Source organism: Nothobranchius furzeri, chromosome 16, assembly GCF_043380555.1.
Source record: "Nothobranchius furzeri strain GRZ-AD chromosome 16, NfurGRZ-RIMD1, whole genome shotgun sequence".
In the NCBI taxonomy this organism is placed as follows: Eukaryota; Metazoa; Chordata; class Actinopteri; order Cyprinodontiformes; family Nothobranchiidae; genus Nothobranchius; species Nothobranchius furzeri.
Window position 1 is genome coordinate 57712715 of NC_091756.1, and position 21126 is coordinate 57733840.

Below are 21126 nucleotides of genomic sequence, written 5' to 3' on the forward strand. Positions count from 1 at the left end.
ATCAGGTGTGCATAATTATTAAGCAACTTCCTTTCCTTTGGCAAAATGGGTCAAAAGAAGGGCTTGACAGGCTCAGAAAGGTCAAAAATAGAGATATCTTGCAGAGGGATGCAGCAGTCTTAAAATGGCAAAGCTTCTGAAGCGTGATCATCGAACAATCAAGCGTTTCATTCAAAATAGTCTAGAAGCGTGTGGACAAACCAAGACGCAAAATAACTGCCCATGAACTGAGAAAAGTCAAGCGTGCAGCTGCCAAGATGCCACTTGCCACCAGTTTGGCCATATTTCAGAGCTGCAACATGACTGGAGTGCCCAAAAGCACAAGGTGTGCAACACTCAGAGACATGGCCAAGGTAAGAAAGGCTGAAAGACGACCACCACTGAACAAGACACACAAGCTGAAACGTCAAGACCGGGCCAAGAAATATCTCAAGACTGATTTTTCTAAGGTTTTGTGGACTGATGAAATGAGAGTGAGTCTTGATGGGCCAGATGGATGGGCCCGTGGCTGGACTGGTAAAGGGCAGAGAGCTCCAGTCCGACTCAGACGCCAGCAAGGTGGAGGTGGAGTACTGGTTTGGGCTGGTATCATCAAAGATGAGCTTGTGGGGCCTTTTTGGGTTGAGGATGGAGTCAAGCTCAACTCCCAGTCCTACTGCCAGTTTCTGGAAGACACCTTCTTCAAGCAGTGGTACAGGAAGAAGTCTGCATCCTTCAAGAAAAACATGATTTTCATGCAGGACAATGCTCCATCACACGCGTCCAAGTACCCCACAGCGTGGCTGGCAAGAAAGGGTATAAAAGAAGAAAAACTAATGACATGGCCTCCTCGTTCACCTGATCTGAACCCCATTGAGAACCTGTGGTCCATCATCAAATGTGAGATTTACAAGGAGGGGAAAACGGTACACCTCTCTGAACCGTGTCTGGGAGGCTGTGGTTGCGGCTGCACGCATTGTTGATGGTGAACTGATCAAAACATTGACAGAGTCCATGGATGGCAGGCTTTTGAGTGTCCTTGCAAAGAAAGGTGGCTATATTGGTCGCTGATTTGTTTTTGAATGTCAGAAATGTATATTTGGGAATGTGGAGATGTTATATTGGTTTCACTGGTAACAATAAATAATTGAAATGGGTACATATTTTTTGTTAAGTTGCCTAATAATTATGCACAGTAATAGTCACCTGCACACAGATATCCCCCTAAAATAGCTAAAACTAAAAACTACTTCCAAAAATATTCAGCTTTGCTATTAATGAGTTGTTTGGGTTCATTGAGAACATGGTTGTTGTTCAATAATAAAATTATTCCTCAAAAATACAACTTGCCTAACAATTCTGCACTCCCTGTAGATAAAATATCCTCTATCTACTCACTGTAACTCACTTTTCAGCCACTTGATGTCATAAGAACCCTTCAGATTGTTTTTCTGGTGTTTGCATGGTTTCTCACTAAGATAAAGTCACAAGCAAACTAATGTTTTGTATTTAAAATCATATTTGACAAGTATTTCACACAAGCCAACCAGCTAAAGATATCAAAGTGTTATTAGTTGGGCTTTTTTGGGGGTTTTTAAACATCTGTTTTAAGATTTCAAGAATAAAAATGTCAGAGAAGAATAATTCTGTGCTTTAGCTGCAGGTTCTTGTTTTGTGGAGTGCAGCAGGGGAACCTAGCAGCATTGTACTGTAAGGCAGCTGGTCAGCAGATGTTGAGAAAGTTGAGCAGGCTTTACATTTTAAAGGGTATGAAGTCCTGGTGGAGGATGTGTGTGGACCAGGTGAGTTCTGAATGAGAAGGAAGCCCGATCTGTCCCCTCTATACTTCTATGTTTGTACAATGTGTCCAATGTGCTGTAGCTTTCTCTAGTCACGTCTGTGTCTATGTTTACATCAACCAGCCAATAGAGAAGCATGGCGGGCAAACAGTCTACTCAGCACAGCGAGGCTGGCAGTGTGGGAAATGGTGGACTCGGCAAGCCAAGCAGTTGCTTTCTGAGCCCAGACGACGTTATCCTTCTCAGAAGAGGAGCAACCATAAAAGAGAGCAAGTGTAGGTGAAGCCTGCAGCAGATAGACCAAATAAAACGTGATGAAATGCATTTCTCTTTTTTTTCTCGTTTATTTCATTCAAAATAAAAACAAATAAAAACATATAAACAATAAGATATACATAACAAAAAAATCTAATTTGAACGAAAAGGAGCAGAATGAAGAAAAACATTGTAAAATTTCTGCCCCCTTTTCCAGAAGAAATAATTATTTATTTACAATTTCCATTTGTCAGACACACATAAAGATTCATTTTAAACTTTTTCCTGTTCTAAATTCCAGTGTGATCATGATCATTGATTTACATTTTCATAATTATTTAGTACACTCAATTTGGTACATTTTTTTAATATATTAAATTACAGTTTTTTTTATTTCCCTTTTAAGGTTATTCCATAATTTAACACCATTTACAGATATATTCCATTCCTTAATTTAAGTTCTAAATCTAGGTTTTGTAAACACATCAGTTTCTTTCTGCATGTAATTACTAGTTCTCTTTTCAAATATCCCCTGAATGTTTGTTGGCAGCAGTAGCTCAACAGGTTGAGCGGGTTGTCCAGTCATCGGAAGGTTGCAGGTTCGATCCCGGCTCCAGACAGAGAATTCTGCTGTTGTGTCCTTGTGCTCGGCAGCCTTTCCTCTATCAGTGCACTCCAGGGCAGCTGTGGCTACATCGTAGCTCATCACCACCAGTGTGTGAATGTGTGTGTGAATGGATGAATGATAAACTGTAGTGTAAAGCACTTTGGAGTCCTTACTCTGAGAGGCGCTATACACGTGCGGGTCATTTATCATTTACCTGGAGCAGATCCGGTACCTTTTATGTCTGAATTCTTCTTCTACTGTCTCAAATAAACTAACCATAGATGGCAAATTTAACAAGCTACAAACATAATACTGCCATTTAATAACATACAAACATACACACATACATACACACACACACATACATATATATATATATATATATAATTTTTTTTTTTTCAAAAATGAAAGATTAAACCCTGCTAAAAGTCAACATCACACGGGCGTGCAGATCATGTCTATTATGTCTGTCAGTCCAGAGCACATCTGTAGGACATCCAAACTAGGTATTTGCACAGTGGGAAGGAACACAACTGAGGTAGAGCACAATGAAGCTGTGTTTTTTTTTCTCTCGTGGGTTTCTCTTGTGTTTTTTTTTTTTTCATGTTTCACTTTCCATTCTCAAAAAATTCCCTTTGTCAAAGGTAAGATGACGAATGCACTTCAAAAAATAATATATATAGATGACCCTGCTCTACCACTCACAGCAATAACAAATCTGCTGTTTGATCATCTTCAGCAACACTTGACAAACCAACTATGTCTGCCATCATCAAGGCGTTTATGTTGCTGGCCTTCGTGGCCTGCATCTGCAAAACTCAGAGTAAGTTGATCATTCTGATCTATGGAAGTGTACGGCCTTTTTGGTAATATCGAACTGTCTCTCTGACATATCAAAATGGATGAAATCCCACCATCTCCAACTCAACCTCTCTAAAACTGAACTACTTGTCATCGTTGTCATCTTGTCAGCACAATATCTCAATCCAAAATGGCTTCCTATCACTGGCTCCTTCAAAGGCAGTTTGAAATCTGGGTGCTGTGATTGATGAACACCTGACCTTTACCTCTGTTGCTCGTTCATGCCGCTTTGCGCTGTATAACATACGAAAGATCAGACCAAACCTAACACAACATGCCACCCAGCTCCTGGTTTAATGTCATCTCCTGCCTCGATTACTGCAACGCCCTTCTAACTGGTCTTCCAGCCTGTACTGTGAGACTTCTTCAAATGGTCCAGAACGCAGCGGCGCGTCTGGTCTTCAATCAGCCAAAAAGAGCACACGTCACCCCTCTGTTCATTGAGCTCCACTGGCTACCGCTAGCAGCACGCATCAAATTCAAATTGCTAACACTAGCATACAAAGTCCGTGATGGTACGGCTCCCATCTACCTGAATCCTCTTGCAAAGGCTTACGTCTCGGCCCGGCCGCTCCGGTCATCACAGGATCGTCGGCTAGCAGTGCCTACACCACGCTCAGGACAATCCAGACTCTTCTCATGCATCGTTCCACAAATGTGGAATGACCTACCAAGCACTACCAGAACAGGGGCTTCCTTTTCAATTTTCAAGAAACTCCTGAAGACCCTGCTCTTCAGAGAGCATCTTCTAAACTAGCACCCTCCCTGCACCCGTCCCCCCTCTCTACCGTCCACTCCTTTGTTCCCTCCTCTTCATGACTGATGCCAAGTTGTTGTTATTGTTGTTGTTAGGCTCAAGGGCTTTGGAAAAAAGCGTCTGCTAAATACATAAACATAAACAACATAAACATAACCCAAGAGTGGATTTGTAGGGTCCGAAAATTAAGTGCTTTTGTTTCCTTTCTAGTGAAGGAACAGGACAGAACTTATGTTTGGTGGTGGAACCCCTTGAAAATGAGACGCCACATTTCAAGGAGCATTCCATTAATAATGGAAAAAAGACAGAGCGCTCCATAAATGAAGAAAAATAATGGAGCATCCCATTAATAAAGAAAATTCGAACTGTCTGTGTCAGCAAGTCAAAAGACAGGATGGTCTCAAAATACTTGTTCACCCGATTGGCCTTATCGAGTGAACGGAGAAGACTAACTAGACCAGGAAGTGTTTCCTGTTTTTATCAACTTAGTTTTTAAATTTGGTAAAGCAGAATTTGACACGTTTAAAAGGCGTTACCAAAACACCTCCGAAACCACGCCTTCCCTCAGGTCCTCAGAGCGGTTAACTCTCTGCAGTGGAAATGTTTTTACACTTTTATGTGAAGTGAATGTTAAAACCTTAACATTAATCTGATGATGTATGAGTATACTGATGGATTAACTTGTTAAATCATTACTGATCTGGTATAGTTTAAGATCTGAAATTAATCATAGCAGGAAAAACATTCATTTGAACACATCATTGATTAATGCACAGATTATTCAGACTATTCGGGATTGAAAAAGAGATGATTATATGACACTTATGCAATTATCACGTTTTAAAACGTTATTTATGATTCAAGGAAGTTGAACTTTATTGGGGGGGAGAGAAAAAGTCTAGTCTCCCCGCCTCCCGCATGACTTTTGTTCCAGCCAAGATGAGGTAGCTAGGAAATATTATGTCTCCTTTATCCAGTGACAAGACCTTGTGCTCGTTCTCTTTCGATCTCTTTCTCGTTCTAATCAAAATATCAGAACTTGCAGCACAAAATCAATAGGAATATTTAAGACTCCTCGGCAGCTGGTTGAGGTTAAAGGTCATGGCTAAGAGGAAGTAGACCTAAATGGTGATGCAGTACAGATGCAGCCCAGGCTGTCCTGGGCTAGATTACAGCACCTTCTTGACAAACCTTCATACATAATTTTTTATGTTAGGTTTGAAAATTTCCAGCTACAGATCTAACAACAGAACATGTTTATTTTACTCAGTTAGTCATCACATTTCTCTGTTTATCAGCTCAGCTGTTCTTCTGCAGAAACAAGAGTGCGTTAGACCCTAAATGTCTTTAACCCTTTGATGCATAACGGTCACTACAGTGGACAGGCACTCAAAATTGTTATTTATTTGTTTTTGCTATTAAGCACAGCTGTTGAAGACGTTATTGCATTTGAGCCCCTCCATTTGGACTTCAGTAAGTCAAGCCAACATAGTTCATGTTCAGAACGCACGCTGCCCACTGAGGTGGACATGTAATAAATTATTTGTAAATTAACAAAATTTTACAAAAAATATTTGTTGAAATTTGTTTCATTCACACCCAAAGACCAATGAAAATAATTGTTAAAAAAATCATGGTTGAAGATTTTATAATTCATGCATCAAAGGGTTAAGCCTGGCTCAGGACTCCTGGGAGCTCACTCTGATAACCTTTATCAAATTGCTCATGGATCTATAATCCAGCTCCGGACCTGTTTAATGCAGCGGTGCTCAAACAGGATCGGTGACGTTAACCGATCAGGGCTTACCAGCTGTTCCCTCCCTCCGGTGGTGGGTAAGCACAGTCTGATGGGTGGAGCGGAGTGGGCGGGGATGCCTCAGAAGGGAAGTGAATCCTCTTGGCTTAATGCAGATGAACACAGCATTAGGACGGCAGGGATGCTGAGCTCAAAAGTGCGTTAAACATCACAGAGGGTTGGAAATCTCACATAGACTCTCTTCCTGACCTGGACTTTCATTTGGATGTTTTTTTTTTCCTGTTTCCTCTTAAATTTGATGACCACTCCTGTGGGTTGGATCAAATACATTTATGGGTTGCTGAGAGGACACGAGACACAAGTGGTTTGCAATGGCCGTGGCTTTGGACGCGATGTGGGTGAGGGTGAAGAATGTCTGCAAACAGAACGGGCTCCTCATCCTGTCTGTGCTGGCTGTGGTCATTGGCTGTCTTTTGGGATTCTTTTTGAGGACACGGCGTCTTTCAGACCAGGTCAGTGCGTCTCCTCCCCTTGGTCCAGTGTGACATCACAAGACAACCTCATCTTTGGGCCTCACACACCTGTACTGCATTAGAGTAGTCTTAATCACTGAAACATCAGGTCAGTTCTCAATCTCTCACAATCTAAGACATTATATTAAAGGTGTGGAACACTGAAAATCTAATTTTTTTTAATTCAGATGTTTCTATGCAGGCTGAACATGTAAATAGTCTCCTACACCTGACTCCTGCATTAGCGTCTGATAGAAAATAGATGGTGAAACTGTAGGATTAGAAAAGCCTGACAGATCTGACACTTAACATTCATGGACTCACCCATTTTGCCTCGCAACGGGAAGGCTGTTGTTGTTGTTTTAGCGTCCAGGGAACAGCAGACAACATCCCAACTAGTAGAAGCTAACTGTTAGCATTAGCAACAGCGCCACACAGAAAAACTCCCCCAAGCTTGTGTTCTTTATGGAGAAAATACATCCATGTCACAGAGCAAACGGAGTCAGTGGTAGGGTCACATTTCTGTTATCCAATCCGAGGTGAGACGTCCAAAAAAAAGGAAATAAGATTCCAAATCCTGCCGGATTCTGCCAGTCTCAGCAAACTTATCCAAGAGTTTCTAGACTTTTTTTGCCCCGAGTAGAGATTGCTACCAGAGACCACTGCGAATGTATTGATTAAACATCGTATTTAAGTAGTACCAGAATAAATTCAGACACATAACATGAACAAATGTCCTGGTTTTAATTTATAGAAAGAGTCTGAAGAGGCTAGTAAGATAAGCTATAAATAAACCAGATACTTTAAACACTTCAAGCTCAGATTATTTATCTAAAAACAATCAAGGCATTCAGCTTCTTAGATAATTTTATATTACACGTAGCTGTCCTTCTTTTAAAAACATCTCTGATGTTCGTATAATCAAAAATTTGAAAATTGCAAGCCAAGTGTGTGATTATTACCCTTAATGACATGTTCTTTAAACTAAATACATGTGATTTGATATCTGCTGTAAATTGTTCTTGTCCTTTTTCTAGTAATATTTTTCCATTCTGATCTGACATTACCAATATAAGTTATGGTTTATTGTACCTTCATTACAGCACATAACGTGGTGAGTATTTCGCCGTTAGTTAACTAGAATCTTTTACTTTTCCTACATACAGCCTTGAGCATTTCCTATTAGCAGTCTTACAAAAAAGTGTTCAGCAATTCTTCAGATTCCTTCTCAAACCGGTCACAGGTTTCAGTTGGCTGATTGGACATCTATTGTTTTATCTTCCATGTTTAATTTTTTAATGTGATGTCTTGTTAGCCTTGCATAATTGCTGTTTGACCTGTGAGGCTGCTGTTTTTAAATGTGCTTGACAAATAAATTAGTATGGTGTGGTAGTAATTGTGGGCATGTAAGACATCACAATAGAACTGTAGACACATTATTGTGTGTGTGTGTGTGTGTGTGTGTGTGTGTGTGTGTGTGTGTGTGTGTGTGTGTGTGTGTGTGTGTGTGTGTGTGTGTGTGTGTGTGTGTGTGTGTGTGTGTGTGTGTGTGTGTGTGTGTGCGTGCGTGTGTGTGTGTCTGCTCTGTCTTCTCGATCCCCAGTGAGTCATGGAGGATGGCTGCTTATACTGAGCCAGGATTCTCTGGAGGTTTCTTCCTGTTAAAAGGGAGTTTTCCTCTCCACTGTCGCTGCATGCTTGCTTAGTATGAGGATTGCTGTATAGTTACTGACACTAGTCAGTGACTTGATGCAATTTGCTGGGTTCCTTATATAGGAAACATTATTTCTGATTGGCTTAATGAACTGACCTGAATTGGAATGTTTATTATGTGAAGTGCCTTGAGACGACTTTTGTCGTAATTTGGCGCTATATAAATAAACTTGAATTGAATTGAATTTAATTGAATGTAGAGCTCACCTAAAACCTGACTGTTTAGTTTCTGAGTCAGAACATGCTAGAAATGTGAGACAATTTTGAAAAGTTGGAAACCACGTTGTTAATGAGGGCTTAATTAAATTTGCACATCATCATTTGTTGACAGTTAAGACCATCTTCCCAGTGGCCCAACCAAAAACAAATGTTCTCACTTGAGTACTGAATCAGTTCAGTGTGACTCTATCCCCAACGGCGGTAAGAAGTCTTACCAATAATTTATTTTATTCTTACAAAAGCTTCTGTATAATGTTTTACTCTGTTTCTTTCTGTTTACCAGCTGTGGTTTTTAATATAAAAGTGTGTATTAAAACCACATGAACATAGCAACATTCCCACGCTTACCACCTTCAGAACAATACTCTCAGTATGTCCACAGAGGAGCTCCATAAACTAAATGCAGTTCTTTCTTTTTATCACTCGTGTGGATGAAGCCCAGGCAGTCCTTTTCCCAAATACACCTAAAAATAGTCAATGTCTCCTTTACTCTCACAATAGGGGGATTACAATCTAATCAGACAAATGCTTTCTGTAACTGTACATCAAATAAAAGTGCCCATCAGCGAGACTCTTCCCACAGTACAAAGAAGGGAGACTTTCAGATAGCTTCCCAGGTCCTTGTGGATGGGATGGGATGGTGGGCTTAGAATGAAGTACCAGTAATCTTTGTGTGTGTGTGTGTGTGTGTGTGTGTGTGTGTGTGTGTGTGTGTGTGTGTGTGTGTGTGTGTGTGTGTGTGTGTGTGTGTGTGCGTGTGTGTGGAGCTGTTGAGGAATATTGGCCAGATCCCGGAGCTCAGAGATGGATTGCACCACGCTGTGAACTCACAGACTCACATAATTGTCGAGATGAATCGTAAGCTTGGAACTTTGGCCGAGATTCATGCATTGGCACAGAAGATGGATGCCATCAAGGATAGAGTGGACGAATCAGCACGGATTGGGATAGTTTAATGTCCATTATTGGGATTTTGAGAGGTTGAGGACCAACAAACTGTAAGACAGAGAGGAAACTATCTCTGTCTGGCCCCAAAACAATTTCTAATCGGAATCTGGCGCCCTTGAGCCTGCAAGGCTCCAACGAAAACTCCCCCCTCAGAAGATGTGTGGAATGTGCCGTCGCTATGGCAACTCAACTCTGTCTCCTATCCCAGCCTGGGCGGGACTGCGGGAAGGCCACTGTAACATTCCAGGGTCACTGCAACCCTCCAACCCTCAATGCTCCTCCCCCTGTCCACACTGAGGTGACGTGCGCTGCTTCTATCGTGGCTGCAGGAACTGAAGTGGGGTTAGTCCCAACCCACCACCCCGCCTAGTGGACACTTATGTTGTGTTGTCTGAAGTCTGTTGCATATATGTTTGAGGTGTATATTTTGCAGAGCAAAGCTTCCCTCCCGGTAGAGGGTAACTCTGAAGTGACTTTTTTCCCTCCACCTGAACCAATCCTTATGTAACCCCTCTTATCTCTATTAAGGTAGCGCGACTCAGGGTTGCGAATGACCACAGTCACCAGTTCTTGTCATGTGTCTTGCCCATGTATGTCTGATCTCTGAACTGTGTGTACTGAAACTTTAATTTCCCTCTGGGATTAATAAAGTATCTTTGATTTGATTTGATGTGTGTGTGTGTGTGTGTGTGTGTGTGTGTGTGTGTGTGTGTGTGTGTGTGTGTGTGTGTGTGTGTGTGTGTGTGTAATATTTTTGCATTTTTTACAATAACTTCAATTCAATTCAATTCAAAAATACTTTATTATTCCCAGAGGGAAATTAGAGTTTCAGTACACACAGTTCTGGGATCAGACATACATACATAGACACATCTCAAGAATTGGTGACTGTGGTCCTTTGCAACACGAGTCGTGCTACCATAATAGATCAAGAGGGTTTATATGAGGATAGAGTCGGGGGAGGGGGGGGGGGGGGCACTTCAGAGTCACCCCCGACAGAGAGGATAGCTCTTTGCTACGCAAAAAAACACCTCAGACAGATATGCACTCAGACATTACACAACATAGGTGTCCACTAGGTGGGGAGGTAGGGTTGGGACTCTCCTCACTTCAGTGCCTGCAGCCGCATGGAGCAGCGCTTATCACCTACGTTTGGACAGTTGAGGGAGATAATGGGTTAGAGAGCACATTGACTCCTAGGTACGGTTCCACGGCCTTCACCGGTCACAGTCCCGCCCAGGCTGGGATAGGGAGAAAGAGTTTCCATAGCGACGGCAGCATTCCACATTTCTTCTGAGGGGGGAGTTTTCACTTCAGCCTCACAGGCTTCAAGGGCACCAGATTCAGATAAGAATTGTTTTGGGGACAGACAGAGACAATTTCCTCTCTGCCTTAGAGTTCTGTTGGTCTTCAACACCTCTAGATCCAATAATGGCGTAATTAATCAATCCCAGTCTGTGCTGATCCGTCAGCTCCCTCCTTGATGGAATCCGCCTTCTGTGCCAGAGCCTGAATCTCAACCAAAGTTCCAAGTTTATGACTCATCTCAACAATTATATGAGTTTGTGCGTTCACAGCGCGATGCATTCCATCCCTGAGCTCCAGGATTGAGCCAATATTCCTCGAAAGCTCTTTAATTTTCCGTTAAGCCAGATAACCGCTTATAAAAGCAGCATTTACCTGTTGTCTTTCCTAAATGTCCTGATGGTGCTGCCCATGGAGAACCAGCTCTGGGAATCAGCAGAGTTGCTTTGGCTTTTCATATTTGAAGACAAATAATTTTAGATGTTTATATGAACATTGTACACATGATCAAGAGCAACATATAAAACGGGTACGGAAAGAATTCAGACCCCGTCAATTTTTCGATCTTTTTATATTGCGGCTGTTTGCTAAAATCAATTAAATTCAAAATTGTCCTCATTAATGTACACACAGCACCCCATATTGACAGAAAAGCACAGATTGTTTGTTATTTCTGCAGTTATTAAGAAAGACCATTTGAAATATAACATGGTCCTATCCTGTCGATCTGATTCCTTGTCCTGTCTTCCTTTCAGGAGGTGAAGTACTTCCAGTTCCCAGGAGAGCTGCTCATGAGGATGCTGAAGATGCTGATTCTGCCACTTGTAGTGTCGAGGTATACCTGTAGTTCATTACAGACCCACCAACTAAACCCATTTCATCAACATGTGACTTGGTTAAATGTTGTGTTTCATGTTGACTGTGTTAATTATTAGTTTAGTTTATTTCAAACAAAGAAAACATACATAATTTTTTTAAAAATACCACAAACAGAAAAAATACACATCATCCCTTCATCTGTGTTTGAAAAGGAGTAGGCTGAAGTGGAAACTTATATATCCCTACCCCTTTATACAAGTAATTTTTACGTTTTTACTAAATCTAACACAAAACCTACATTAAAACAAACAAAATGGTACAAGTTACCAAAAACCACCAAATTATATGAAAAAAAAAACAAAAAAAAGAAAAAAAAACATCTTTTTACAATTGATACAATTTACTTTTCCTTGGAATAAAGGACACCCACATAAATCATCTATTTTCCACTATATACTTGTTCAGAATATGTTTTTTATAATTCATTTTAAACACATTTATATTTGTACTTACTTTGATTTCTTCTTCTAAATTGTTCCATAATTTAACCCCTATTATTGTGATACACATCTGTTTTAATGTTGTTCTAAACTTATGTATCTTTAAGTTTAGTGTCCCTCTCAGGTTATATCCTCCTCCTCTCTCTGTGAACAGTTTCTGTATTTTATCAGGCATTAATTTATTTCTTACTTTATACATTATTTGTGCTGTTTTGTATTTAACCAAGTCCTGGAACTTCATTGTCCACGTTTTAATAAAAAGTTCATTTAATCTAATTAAATAGATTAATTACAGAGTCAATCAATCAATCAAGCAATCAATCTAACTATTTATAAAGCACTTTTTATACAAATAATTTAACTCAAAGTGCTTTACAGATTAAAAAGACCCCAATATCCAACAAATGTCATTGACAATTAAAACCCCTGTCCTCCCAACCCAGTGACACACACATGCACACACACACACACACACACACACACACACATGCTCACACAACACACAGCAGACAATGGCAGCAGCCTGGGCACCAACACAGGGCCCCAGAGGAGGGAGGGCACGGGCCCCCACCTTCCCGAACACTACCCGGAGAGCTCCCAGGCCGCTGCCGCTGAACACCGGCCCTGAGGCAGAGGGCTGGGCTCCCACAGAGGAAACGCTGTAAAGTATTCAAATAAGTAAAATGGTAAATGGTAAATGGTCTGCATTTGATATAGCGCCTTCTAGAGTCCTGGAACCCCCCAAGGCGCTTTACAACACAACCAGTCATTCACCCATTCACACACTGGTGGGGATGAGCTACGATGTAGCCACAGCTGCCCTGGGCGCACTGACAGAGGCGAGGCTACCGAGCACTGGCCCCACCGGTCCCTCCGACCACCACCAGCAGGCAACGTGGGTTAAGTGTCTTGCCCAAGGACACAACGACAGCGACAGACTGAGCGGGGCTCGAACCTGCAACCTTCCGATTGTGGGGTGAGCACTTAACTCCTGTACCACCGTCGCCCCCAACAAAAGAACAAAATTACAAGAGGTAATACAAAGATGAATAAATAGCGATCAATATAAATGTAAAATAGTAAAACAACATAAAAACATAGATGTATAACAAAACTGTCTTAAAATATAAGCAAGTAAATAATAAATAATAATCAGTTAAAAGCTAAGCTAAAAAAGGTAAGTCTTAAGCCTGCTCTTGAAAACATGAACATTCTCAACGGCCCTGAGGTCCTTTGGCAGCCTGTTCCAGAGACGGGGGGCCATAATACTGGAAGGACGCCTCACCACGAGTGTACGTCGCCTATTCCTTCAACTGCCACCCAGACCACAAACCCCCGGTCAACTCTGGGATCCACTGCAGGTGGTGGGTGCATGCAGCTTGTTTATCCTATGCCCATAGACCCCACGTGAAAAGCCCCCGCTGCTTGGTGACATGCCTTTCACCCCTGGCCCAGCAATAAATAAGTGCCTGGCTCATTTCTTGAGGAGTTAGTAAAGGTTTCTGAATTCTGGGCCCTTGAGAATATGCCATGGGAGACCCAACCAAGGGTGAAGCCACTCCAAAGAACATATTGTTTATACGAGTAAAAGCTGCTTACTATGTTAAAGTTTATGTACTGTACAAGTCATTAGTCAAACAGAGGAAACAGTGGCCTTTCACTCAGAAATGAATACCTTTACATTGCCATAAAATACTTCTCCCATTCTTCCTGATAGTCAGTTATTTAAAGCAGTAGAATTATTGCATCTCATAAGCTGGTCATGTGGTTACACCCTTTATCTTACTATGAAGTCTTGAGTGATCGTAGTCTCATTATGATTGTGGTTCATGCATGAATTAATAAACAAGCTTCTTCTGAAAATGCATACACCATTATAAGAGATATTTTTGTAAGCTCTGAGCCCCTTGTTGATATTGGAGCTTCTAAGCTAATAGCAGCCAGAGTGGGGATGAGTTTTTTTTTAATGGACCGTACCTTGAAACGACTCATTCTGGAAGTTACCAAAGGTTCAAAATTTTGATGCGTTGAGAATTAAAAGACGCACTTCAGGTTGGAAATTGACCTCTTTGGAAAGGATGTCTTTTGAAACTGATGCTGGAGTGTAGGGATCACCGGTTAACATTCCTACCCGAACACCCTACTTTTTTCTTCCTGCAGTTTGATGTCAGGACTGGCAGCTCTTGATGCCAAGTGTTCCAGTCGACTTGGCCTGATCACGGTGTCATATTATTTGTGGACCACCTTTGTGGCTGTGATAGTGGGGATCATGATGGTCTCCATCATCCACCCAGGTGGTGCTGCACAGAAGGAGGACTCTGAGGACAGCAATAAGGCTATCATGAGCTCTGCAGATGCTCTGCTGGATCTAATCCGGTAAGATCCAAAATTAAGTAAATCGCCAGTGGATCAGCTGAATTATATGGCAAACATAAGACTGTGTATGTATTTTCTCAGTATCTGTTATGGTTCTTAAATCCACGTGTTGTCTGTGTTTTCCTCCTAGAAATATGTTTCCATCAAATCTGGTCCAGGCCACATTTCAGCAGGTAAGACGCTGCAACTTTTAAACATTGTGGGTTTTGGTATCGGTCCATCTCATTGGACGTCTCTGTCCCTCCCCCGGTGTCAGTACCAAACAAGGAGTCAGTACATCGTGAAGCCCAAACCAACTGTGAGTCAGGCCCTATCAGAGTCCACCACAAAGAGGACACTCATTTATGGTGTTCAGGACGATAATGGCTCTGACATCCAGAACTTTGCTCTCGACTTAACTCCACCTCCAGATGTGCTGATACACATTCGTGAAGGGACCAGTGATGGAATGAATGTCCTTGGGATTGTTATTTTTTCTGCCACTATGGGTAACGATCCCCTCCATTGTTTAATGCATCTCTGACCTCAGTACAGTGTTGTTTTGATGGTGTTTGCTTTAACCCACCATTTCAAAAACTGTCTCGTGTTCTGACAGGTATTATGTTAGGAAGGATGGGACCAAATGGAAGCGCCTTGGTGAACTTCTGTCAAAGCCTAAATGAGGCTGTCCTTAGAATTGTTGCCATTGTTATTTGGTAAGATTTTCCATTTACTTGTGAATGTGCAGTAATGTGGCCAAAAAAAAAGATGTTCATACTTCAGAAAGCCAACGGTTCCTGTGATCATAACAAAATTCGATCAAATTTCTTTTTAAAAGCTTGATTTTGAGTGTTGTGTGTCACACCCTGTCCTGTCTCTCCATTTGGTTCAGCCTGTGTCCCTGTTGATTGCTCCCACCTGCCTCTTGTTTCCCAATCACCCAAGCTCCCAGCCCTCCTGTATTTAAACCCCTCCAGTCCTTTGTCTCTTGTTGCCTCATTGTTCCCATGTCCTGCATGCGTTTGTCATGAAAACCTTTACGTTACCCAGTTTGTCTACCTGCCTGATTCCTCCCCAGCGTGTGGATCCTCACCTCCGTTCCATTCACCGGTGCAGCCTGACATTGTGTGCTGTGCTGCAAATAGAGACTAGAGAGAATCAGAAAGAGAATAATAATAAGAATCAATAAACTTGTATCTTTGGCAAGGCTCCACATCTTCAGGTGCTTTAAGCTTTTTATTACTATTTTGCTCAACTTTCAATATTTACCCACCCTCCAAAAGCTAGCACCCGCAGAGAGGACGGAGTGGAGTTTGGTTATTTTAAAAATCCAGCTTCAACACATGGAAAGGATTTAAAAAAAAAAGGAGAAAGGACACAGAGAAAAACAAAACTAAGGAAAAGTTTTCCTGGACAGAAGAGTATTTTTTGAGAGAGGGGAAGGAGAGAGTTCTTTGCATTGGGAGTGGTTCCCCAGCCTCTTTGGCTGTTTCACCCTTGGGTCTGCCTCCCTTTCAACTTATTCTAATGGGCCATTCCCATCTGTACCGGGTCGGCCCGGGCCGGGTAGCCCCAGTCGGCCCCAGCCTGGCCCGGTTGATTCCACACATCCTTGCCTTAAGCCCACGTGGGCTGATTCTACCCACCAATCAGAGGCTTGCTCTAATGGAAGGTGTGAATTTGCTGTCAGCAGTGGGTGTGTTGGCCCTGGTCGGCCTGAAGCAGACCCCCTCGAGAAGAGGGCTGAGAATGAGCCTTGGTTGGCCCGGAAAAATACCAGGCCACCCAGATATGTAAACAACCTACGTTACCCGGCCCGGGCCGACCCGGTACAGATGGGAATGGCCCATTAGTCTCCTCTTATCACACCTCGTTTACCGTACCCATGAACTTCTCCGTCAGTCTCTTGCTCCTCTACACACGTCCAAACCTTTCCAAGCATGTCTTCAGGTCTGTCTCCACCTCAGCTGGCCCTTGGTATACTAACTTCAAATTTTACCTTCCTTAATTGTTACCATTGAAAATTTTAACATCTTCAGCTCTGCCGCTTCCAGTTCCACCTCCTGTGTGTTTGTTTACCATCTCAAGACAATACATTAACCCTTTGATGCATGAATTATGAAATCTTCAACCATGATTTTTTAAACAATTTATTTCATTCGTCTTTAGGTGTGAATGAAACAAATTTCAACAAATATTTTTTGTAAAATTTTATAATTTACAAATAATTTATTACAGGTCCACCTCAGTGAACAGCGTGCATTCTGAACATGAAATATGTTGGCTTGGCTTACTGAAGTCCAAATGGAGGGGCTCAAATGCAATAAAGTCTTCAACAGCTGTGCTTAATAGCAAAAAATAAATAAATAACAATTTTGAGTACCTGTCCACTGTAGTGACCATTATGCATCAAAGGGTTAAAATGGGTCCCACTGCCATCTTTCTTGATGCTCCCTACCCTCACTACATATAACGATGTTGTCTGCAACACCTTAAGCCATGGGGACACTTGCCTGACCTCATCTGTCATCCTGTCCATCACCATTGCAAACAAGAAGTGCCTCATAGCTGATCCCTGATATAATCCCACCTCCGACTCAATCCTACCGCACTTTGCACTCCTGTTTTGCTGTCCTCGTACAGTCACGGCAGAAAGACCTGTATCCTTCAAGCCTAGGATTTCACTCACTAGAACATAAAAAAGCATCTGTTTTGTTTTATGTTCTAACGTTTTCCAAACCTGATCTCTGATGTGCAAAAACACACAGCAGATGCATTTATTTATTCAATGACAACAAAGCCAAAATGGAAAATCTGCCCTGTTGCTTTTATAGGCTTTTGCAGGTTCAGCATAAGCAAGGTGCTACTGATCAACTGCACTTGATTACTGATGTTCATCAGTATGAGTTTCTGAAAGCGCACATTTTTGCAGTTTGCCCATCAGAAGCATGGTGTGTTAACACGATGCTGAGAAAGAGAAAGCATTGACCTTAGACAAGCAACTGTTGCTACCCAACAATAGGAGAGGTTAAAGGTCAATTCTAAACTGTTTAGAGATAATCACTCTACAGTAGGAAAGATTATCCATCAGTAAAAAACATTTAGGACCGCTGCCATTCTTTTCAGGAGTGGATGCCCAAAGGCAGGGTGTGCAATGATCTAAAAACATTTGAGAAAACAGCAGCCACACCTACTAGCGTATATTAGCACGTTAAATGTTAAAGTTGATGTGCGTGTGTGTGTGTGTGTGTGTGTGTGTGTGTGTGTGCGCGCGCACGCGTGTTACACACCAGTAATCCTTTAACCCTTTGATGCATGAATTATGAAATCTTCAACCATGATTTTTTAACAATTTATTTCATTCGTCTTTAGGTGTGAATGAAACAAATTTCAACAAATATTTTTTGTAAAATTTTATAATTTACAAATAATTTATTACAGGTCCACCTCAGAGGACAGCGTGCATTATGAACATGAAATATGTTGGCTTGGCTTACTGAAGTCCAAATGGAGGGGCTCAAATGCAATAAAGTCTTCAACAGCTCTGCTTAATAGCAAAAACAAATAAATAACTATTTTGAGGTCCACTGTAGTGACCATTATGCATCAAAGGGTTAAGTCCCAGTCTGCTGTAGTCTTTTTATTTTGTTTTAAGTTTTCCACCTTTTTCTTTTAGCAAATGAACAAAAACATGTAAGTTCTGGTCTTACAACTTACAAAGATTTTTATCGAATTAAGTCAGAAATGCAGAGGAGAAAAGTGGTCTAAAGTGTGTGCGAATGAATTGGTGAATTGTTAAAAAAAATGCATGAAGTTGTATGAAAAGCTCAGTTTGGCATGGAGACTCATATTGTCTGATGCCCTCATCCTGCCAGGTACTTCCCATTTGGCATCGTTTTCCTGGTGGCTGGTAAGATCCTGGAGATGAGTGACCCCTCCGCCATGGGGAAGAAGCTGGGTTTCTATGCCATCACCGTGGTGTTTGGGTTGGTGTTACATGGCTTGTTTATACTGCCTGCCATGTACTTCTTCATCACCAAAAAGAGCCCAATTGTTTACATCAGAGGAATCCTGCAGGCTCTGCTTATTGCCCTGGCAACATCATCCAGGTAAAAATAGTTAGTGTTGAGTTAAAAAGTTTTTTTTAAATGTGACAGTATTTGTTACTTATTGGCTTTAAAAGAAGAAGAGAGAATTGGATGAAATTTATTTTTTATGTTCAAACCGCTAATAATTTTCAACGACTGGACATCATTTTATTCATTTTCAACAACATTTTGATGGATATTTCTAGAGATTAATGATAAAAACTACACATTGTCTCTTTAACAGATTTATGATCAACTAACACATCTACTTGCTGCAAATGGCATCGGTAGATGTTGAAGCATGCACAAAGGGCTGCAGAAAATACCTTGAACATCAGTGGTTTTAGCCTTATTAAAAGATTTTTCTAATGGAACAATGTGATGAGAATTTGTATTGGAGACCAAAATAATTTTCTGGCCCAAGATGATTGAGGCTCATCAGCAACTTTAAGGTTTCCAAGGTAATTTCATCTGCAGCCATTAGGGGTGTAACGAGATCTCACTGTACAAGATCTCGCAATGTTACAACGTCCCAGTATTTCTGGATTTGTTTGTGTGTAGATTAAAGTATACACAATCTTTTAGTAGGAAATCCACATAAGTCTTTAAATGAGGCTCCTAGGCCTAGTCCACACATAGCCGGGTTTTTTTAAAAACGAATATCAGCCCCTCCAAAAACTTGCGTCCACACCACCTCGTTTTAAAAAATAACTCCACTTGTACCCGGATAAATACGTTGTTAAGGACATGCCAGACCTGTAGGCGGCAGTACTTCCCCCGTTCTTAACCTCGTCCTTCGTCTGTGGTCTTCCACAAGGAGCAGTAATTCCACTTGCAAAAACAAACAAGCAAAAAGCGCTTGGACAACTGATAAAGCGAGCGCAGCTCTGAGGGCATCCATGCTGTCGGCTAGTGTAAACACAGGTCGCACACGTGATGTCAGCATTTTTTGTCGCGGAAAGTGACGTTGCGGACCTTAAAACTCCGGTTTTGTCTGTCCACACGCAGACACCCAAAACGGAGAAAACGCAGATCTTCACTTTGGCCGGAGTTTTTAAAAAGATCCGTTTTCGTGTGAAAAAACTCCGTTTTCGTGTGGATGACAGACCAAAACGTAGAAAAATATCTACGTTTTGGCAGATCCCCGGCTACGTGTGGACAGGGCCCTAGAGTTTCCAATGACTTCATGTGTGCATGCATTTTCAACAAAAGCATGTATAGCTTGATTTAAACACAAATACTTTATAATTAAACACAGACAGTATCATCTTCACCACGCTGAAATTGTTATCCTTGATGATGATATGGAATTGATAAAGGTGAGTTTCTGCCTGTAAACAAAGCCAGCGGTATGTTTTATGCTTGATATTTTAAAGCTTCTCTAGTGTTGTTTGAAAACATGTAAATATGTTAGGTCATGTTTCAAAAGTTTAGTCCATTTAATCTGGCAAATTATAATATAATATAAATGGTCTTTATAGGAATTTTATTAAACTACGAACTAAGGAAGCTGAAACCAGATATAAAGTTTACAAAAATAAATTAACTGAAATAATAAGAACTAGTAAAAATATATATTACAGAAAATTCCTAAATGAAAATAAGAATAACTTAAAAGGTGTCTGGGATATACTAAACAAATGAAGGAATGGTGGGACCAAGAAAATACTATACCCTGAATACTTTACTGATAATCAAAGTGATATTTATGATAAAATAAAAGTAGTTAAAAGAATGAATGAATATTTTGTGAATGTGGGCCCAGAGCTAGCCGCAAATATACCAAGCCAAAAAAAGACAGACAATAAGTGAACCATTGATAATAACAAACTACCCCGACTCAATCTTCCTCTCAGCAGTGGATGAGTTGGAAGTTAAATCAGTTGTTGATAAATGTAACAACAAAGTCTCCACTGATTGTGACGGTATTGATTTGGTGTTGGTTAAAAGAGTTATTGATGGTATTCTAAAACCATTAACTTATATATATATATATATATATATATATATATATATATATATATATATATATATATATATATATATATAACTTATCCTTCCAAACTGGTTTATTTCCTCAGAAAATGAAAGTAGCTAAAGTAATACCAATTTTTAAGCAAGGGAATAAACATCTCTTTAACAACTACAGGCCAGTATCACTTCTTCCTCAATTTTCAAAAATCCTGGAAAAACGATTTAATATCAGACTAGAAAACTTTCAAAATAAACACGAAATATTAAACCATAGTCAGTACAGATTCAGAGAAAAGAGGACAACAGCACTTGCAATAATGGAAGCAACCGATGAAATAATTAATACATTAGATAAAGGTAAATATGCTATTGGAGTATTTATAGATCTTAGGAAAGCTTTTGATACAATAAATCACTCAATTCTCATAAACAAGCTTCAACAGTACGGCATTAGGGGAATAGCACTGGACTGGATCACCAATTATTTATCTAAGAGACAATTTGTGAAAATGGACGATGTCACTTCTGAAAGTATGGGGATTGCCTGTGGTGTCCCCCAGGGGTCAGTATTAGGACCTGCTCTATTTCATATATATATATATATATATATATATATATATATATATATATATATATATATATATATATATATATATATATATATATATATATATATATA

At 40.7% G+C, this 21126-nt stretch overlaps 1 protein-coding gene across 1 annotated transcript in view; it reads left to right on the forward strand.

Moving 5' to 3' along the window:
• The first annotated feature begins 6145 nt into the window (after positions 1-6145).
• The window catches only part of slc1a7b (solute carrier family 1 member 7b), a 25552-nt gene continuing 10571 nt past the window's right edge, over positions 6146-21126 (forward strand). Inside the window, exons 1-7 of the mRNA XM_015962284.3 lie at positions 6146-6526; positions 11467-11546; positions 14191-14406; positions 14537-14579; positions 14663-14894; positions 15002-15101; positions 18261-18494. Of these exons, the coding sequence (XP_015817770.3) occupies positions 6386-6526; positions 11467-11546; positions 14191-14406; positions 14537-14579; positions 14663-14894; positions 15002-15101; positions 18261-18494 (1046 nt within the window). The 5' untranslated portion in view covers positions 6146-6385. The remainder of the gene's footprint in view (positions 6527-11466; positions 11547-14190; positions 14407-14536; positions 14580-14662; positions 14895-15001; positions 15102-18260; positions 18495-21126) is intronic.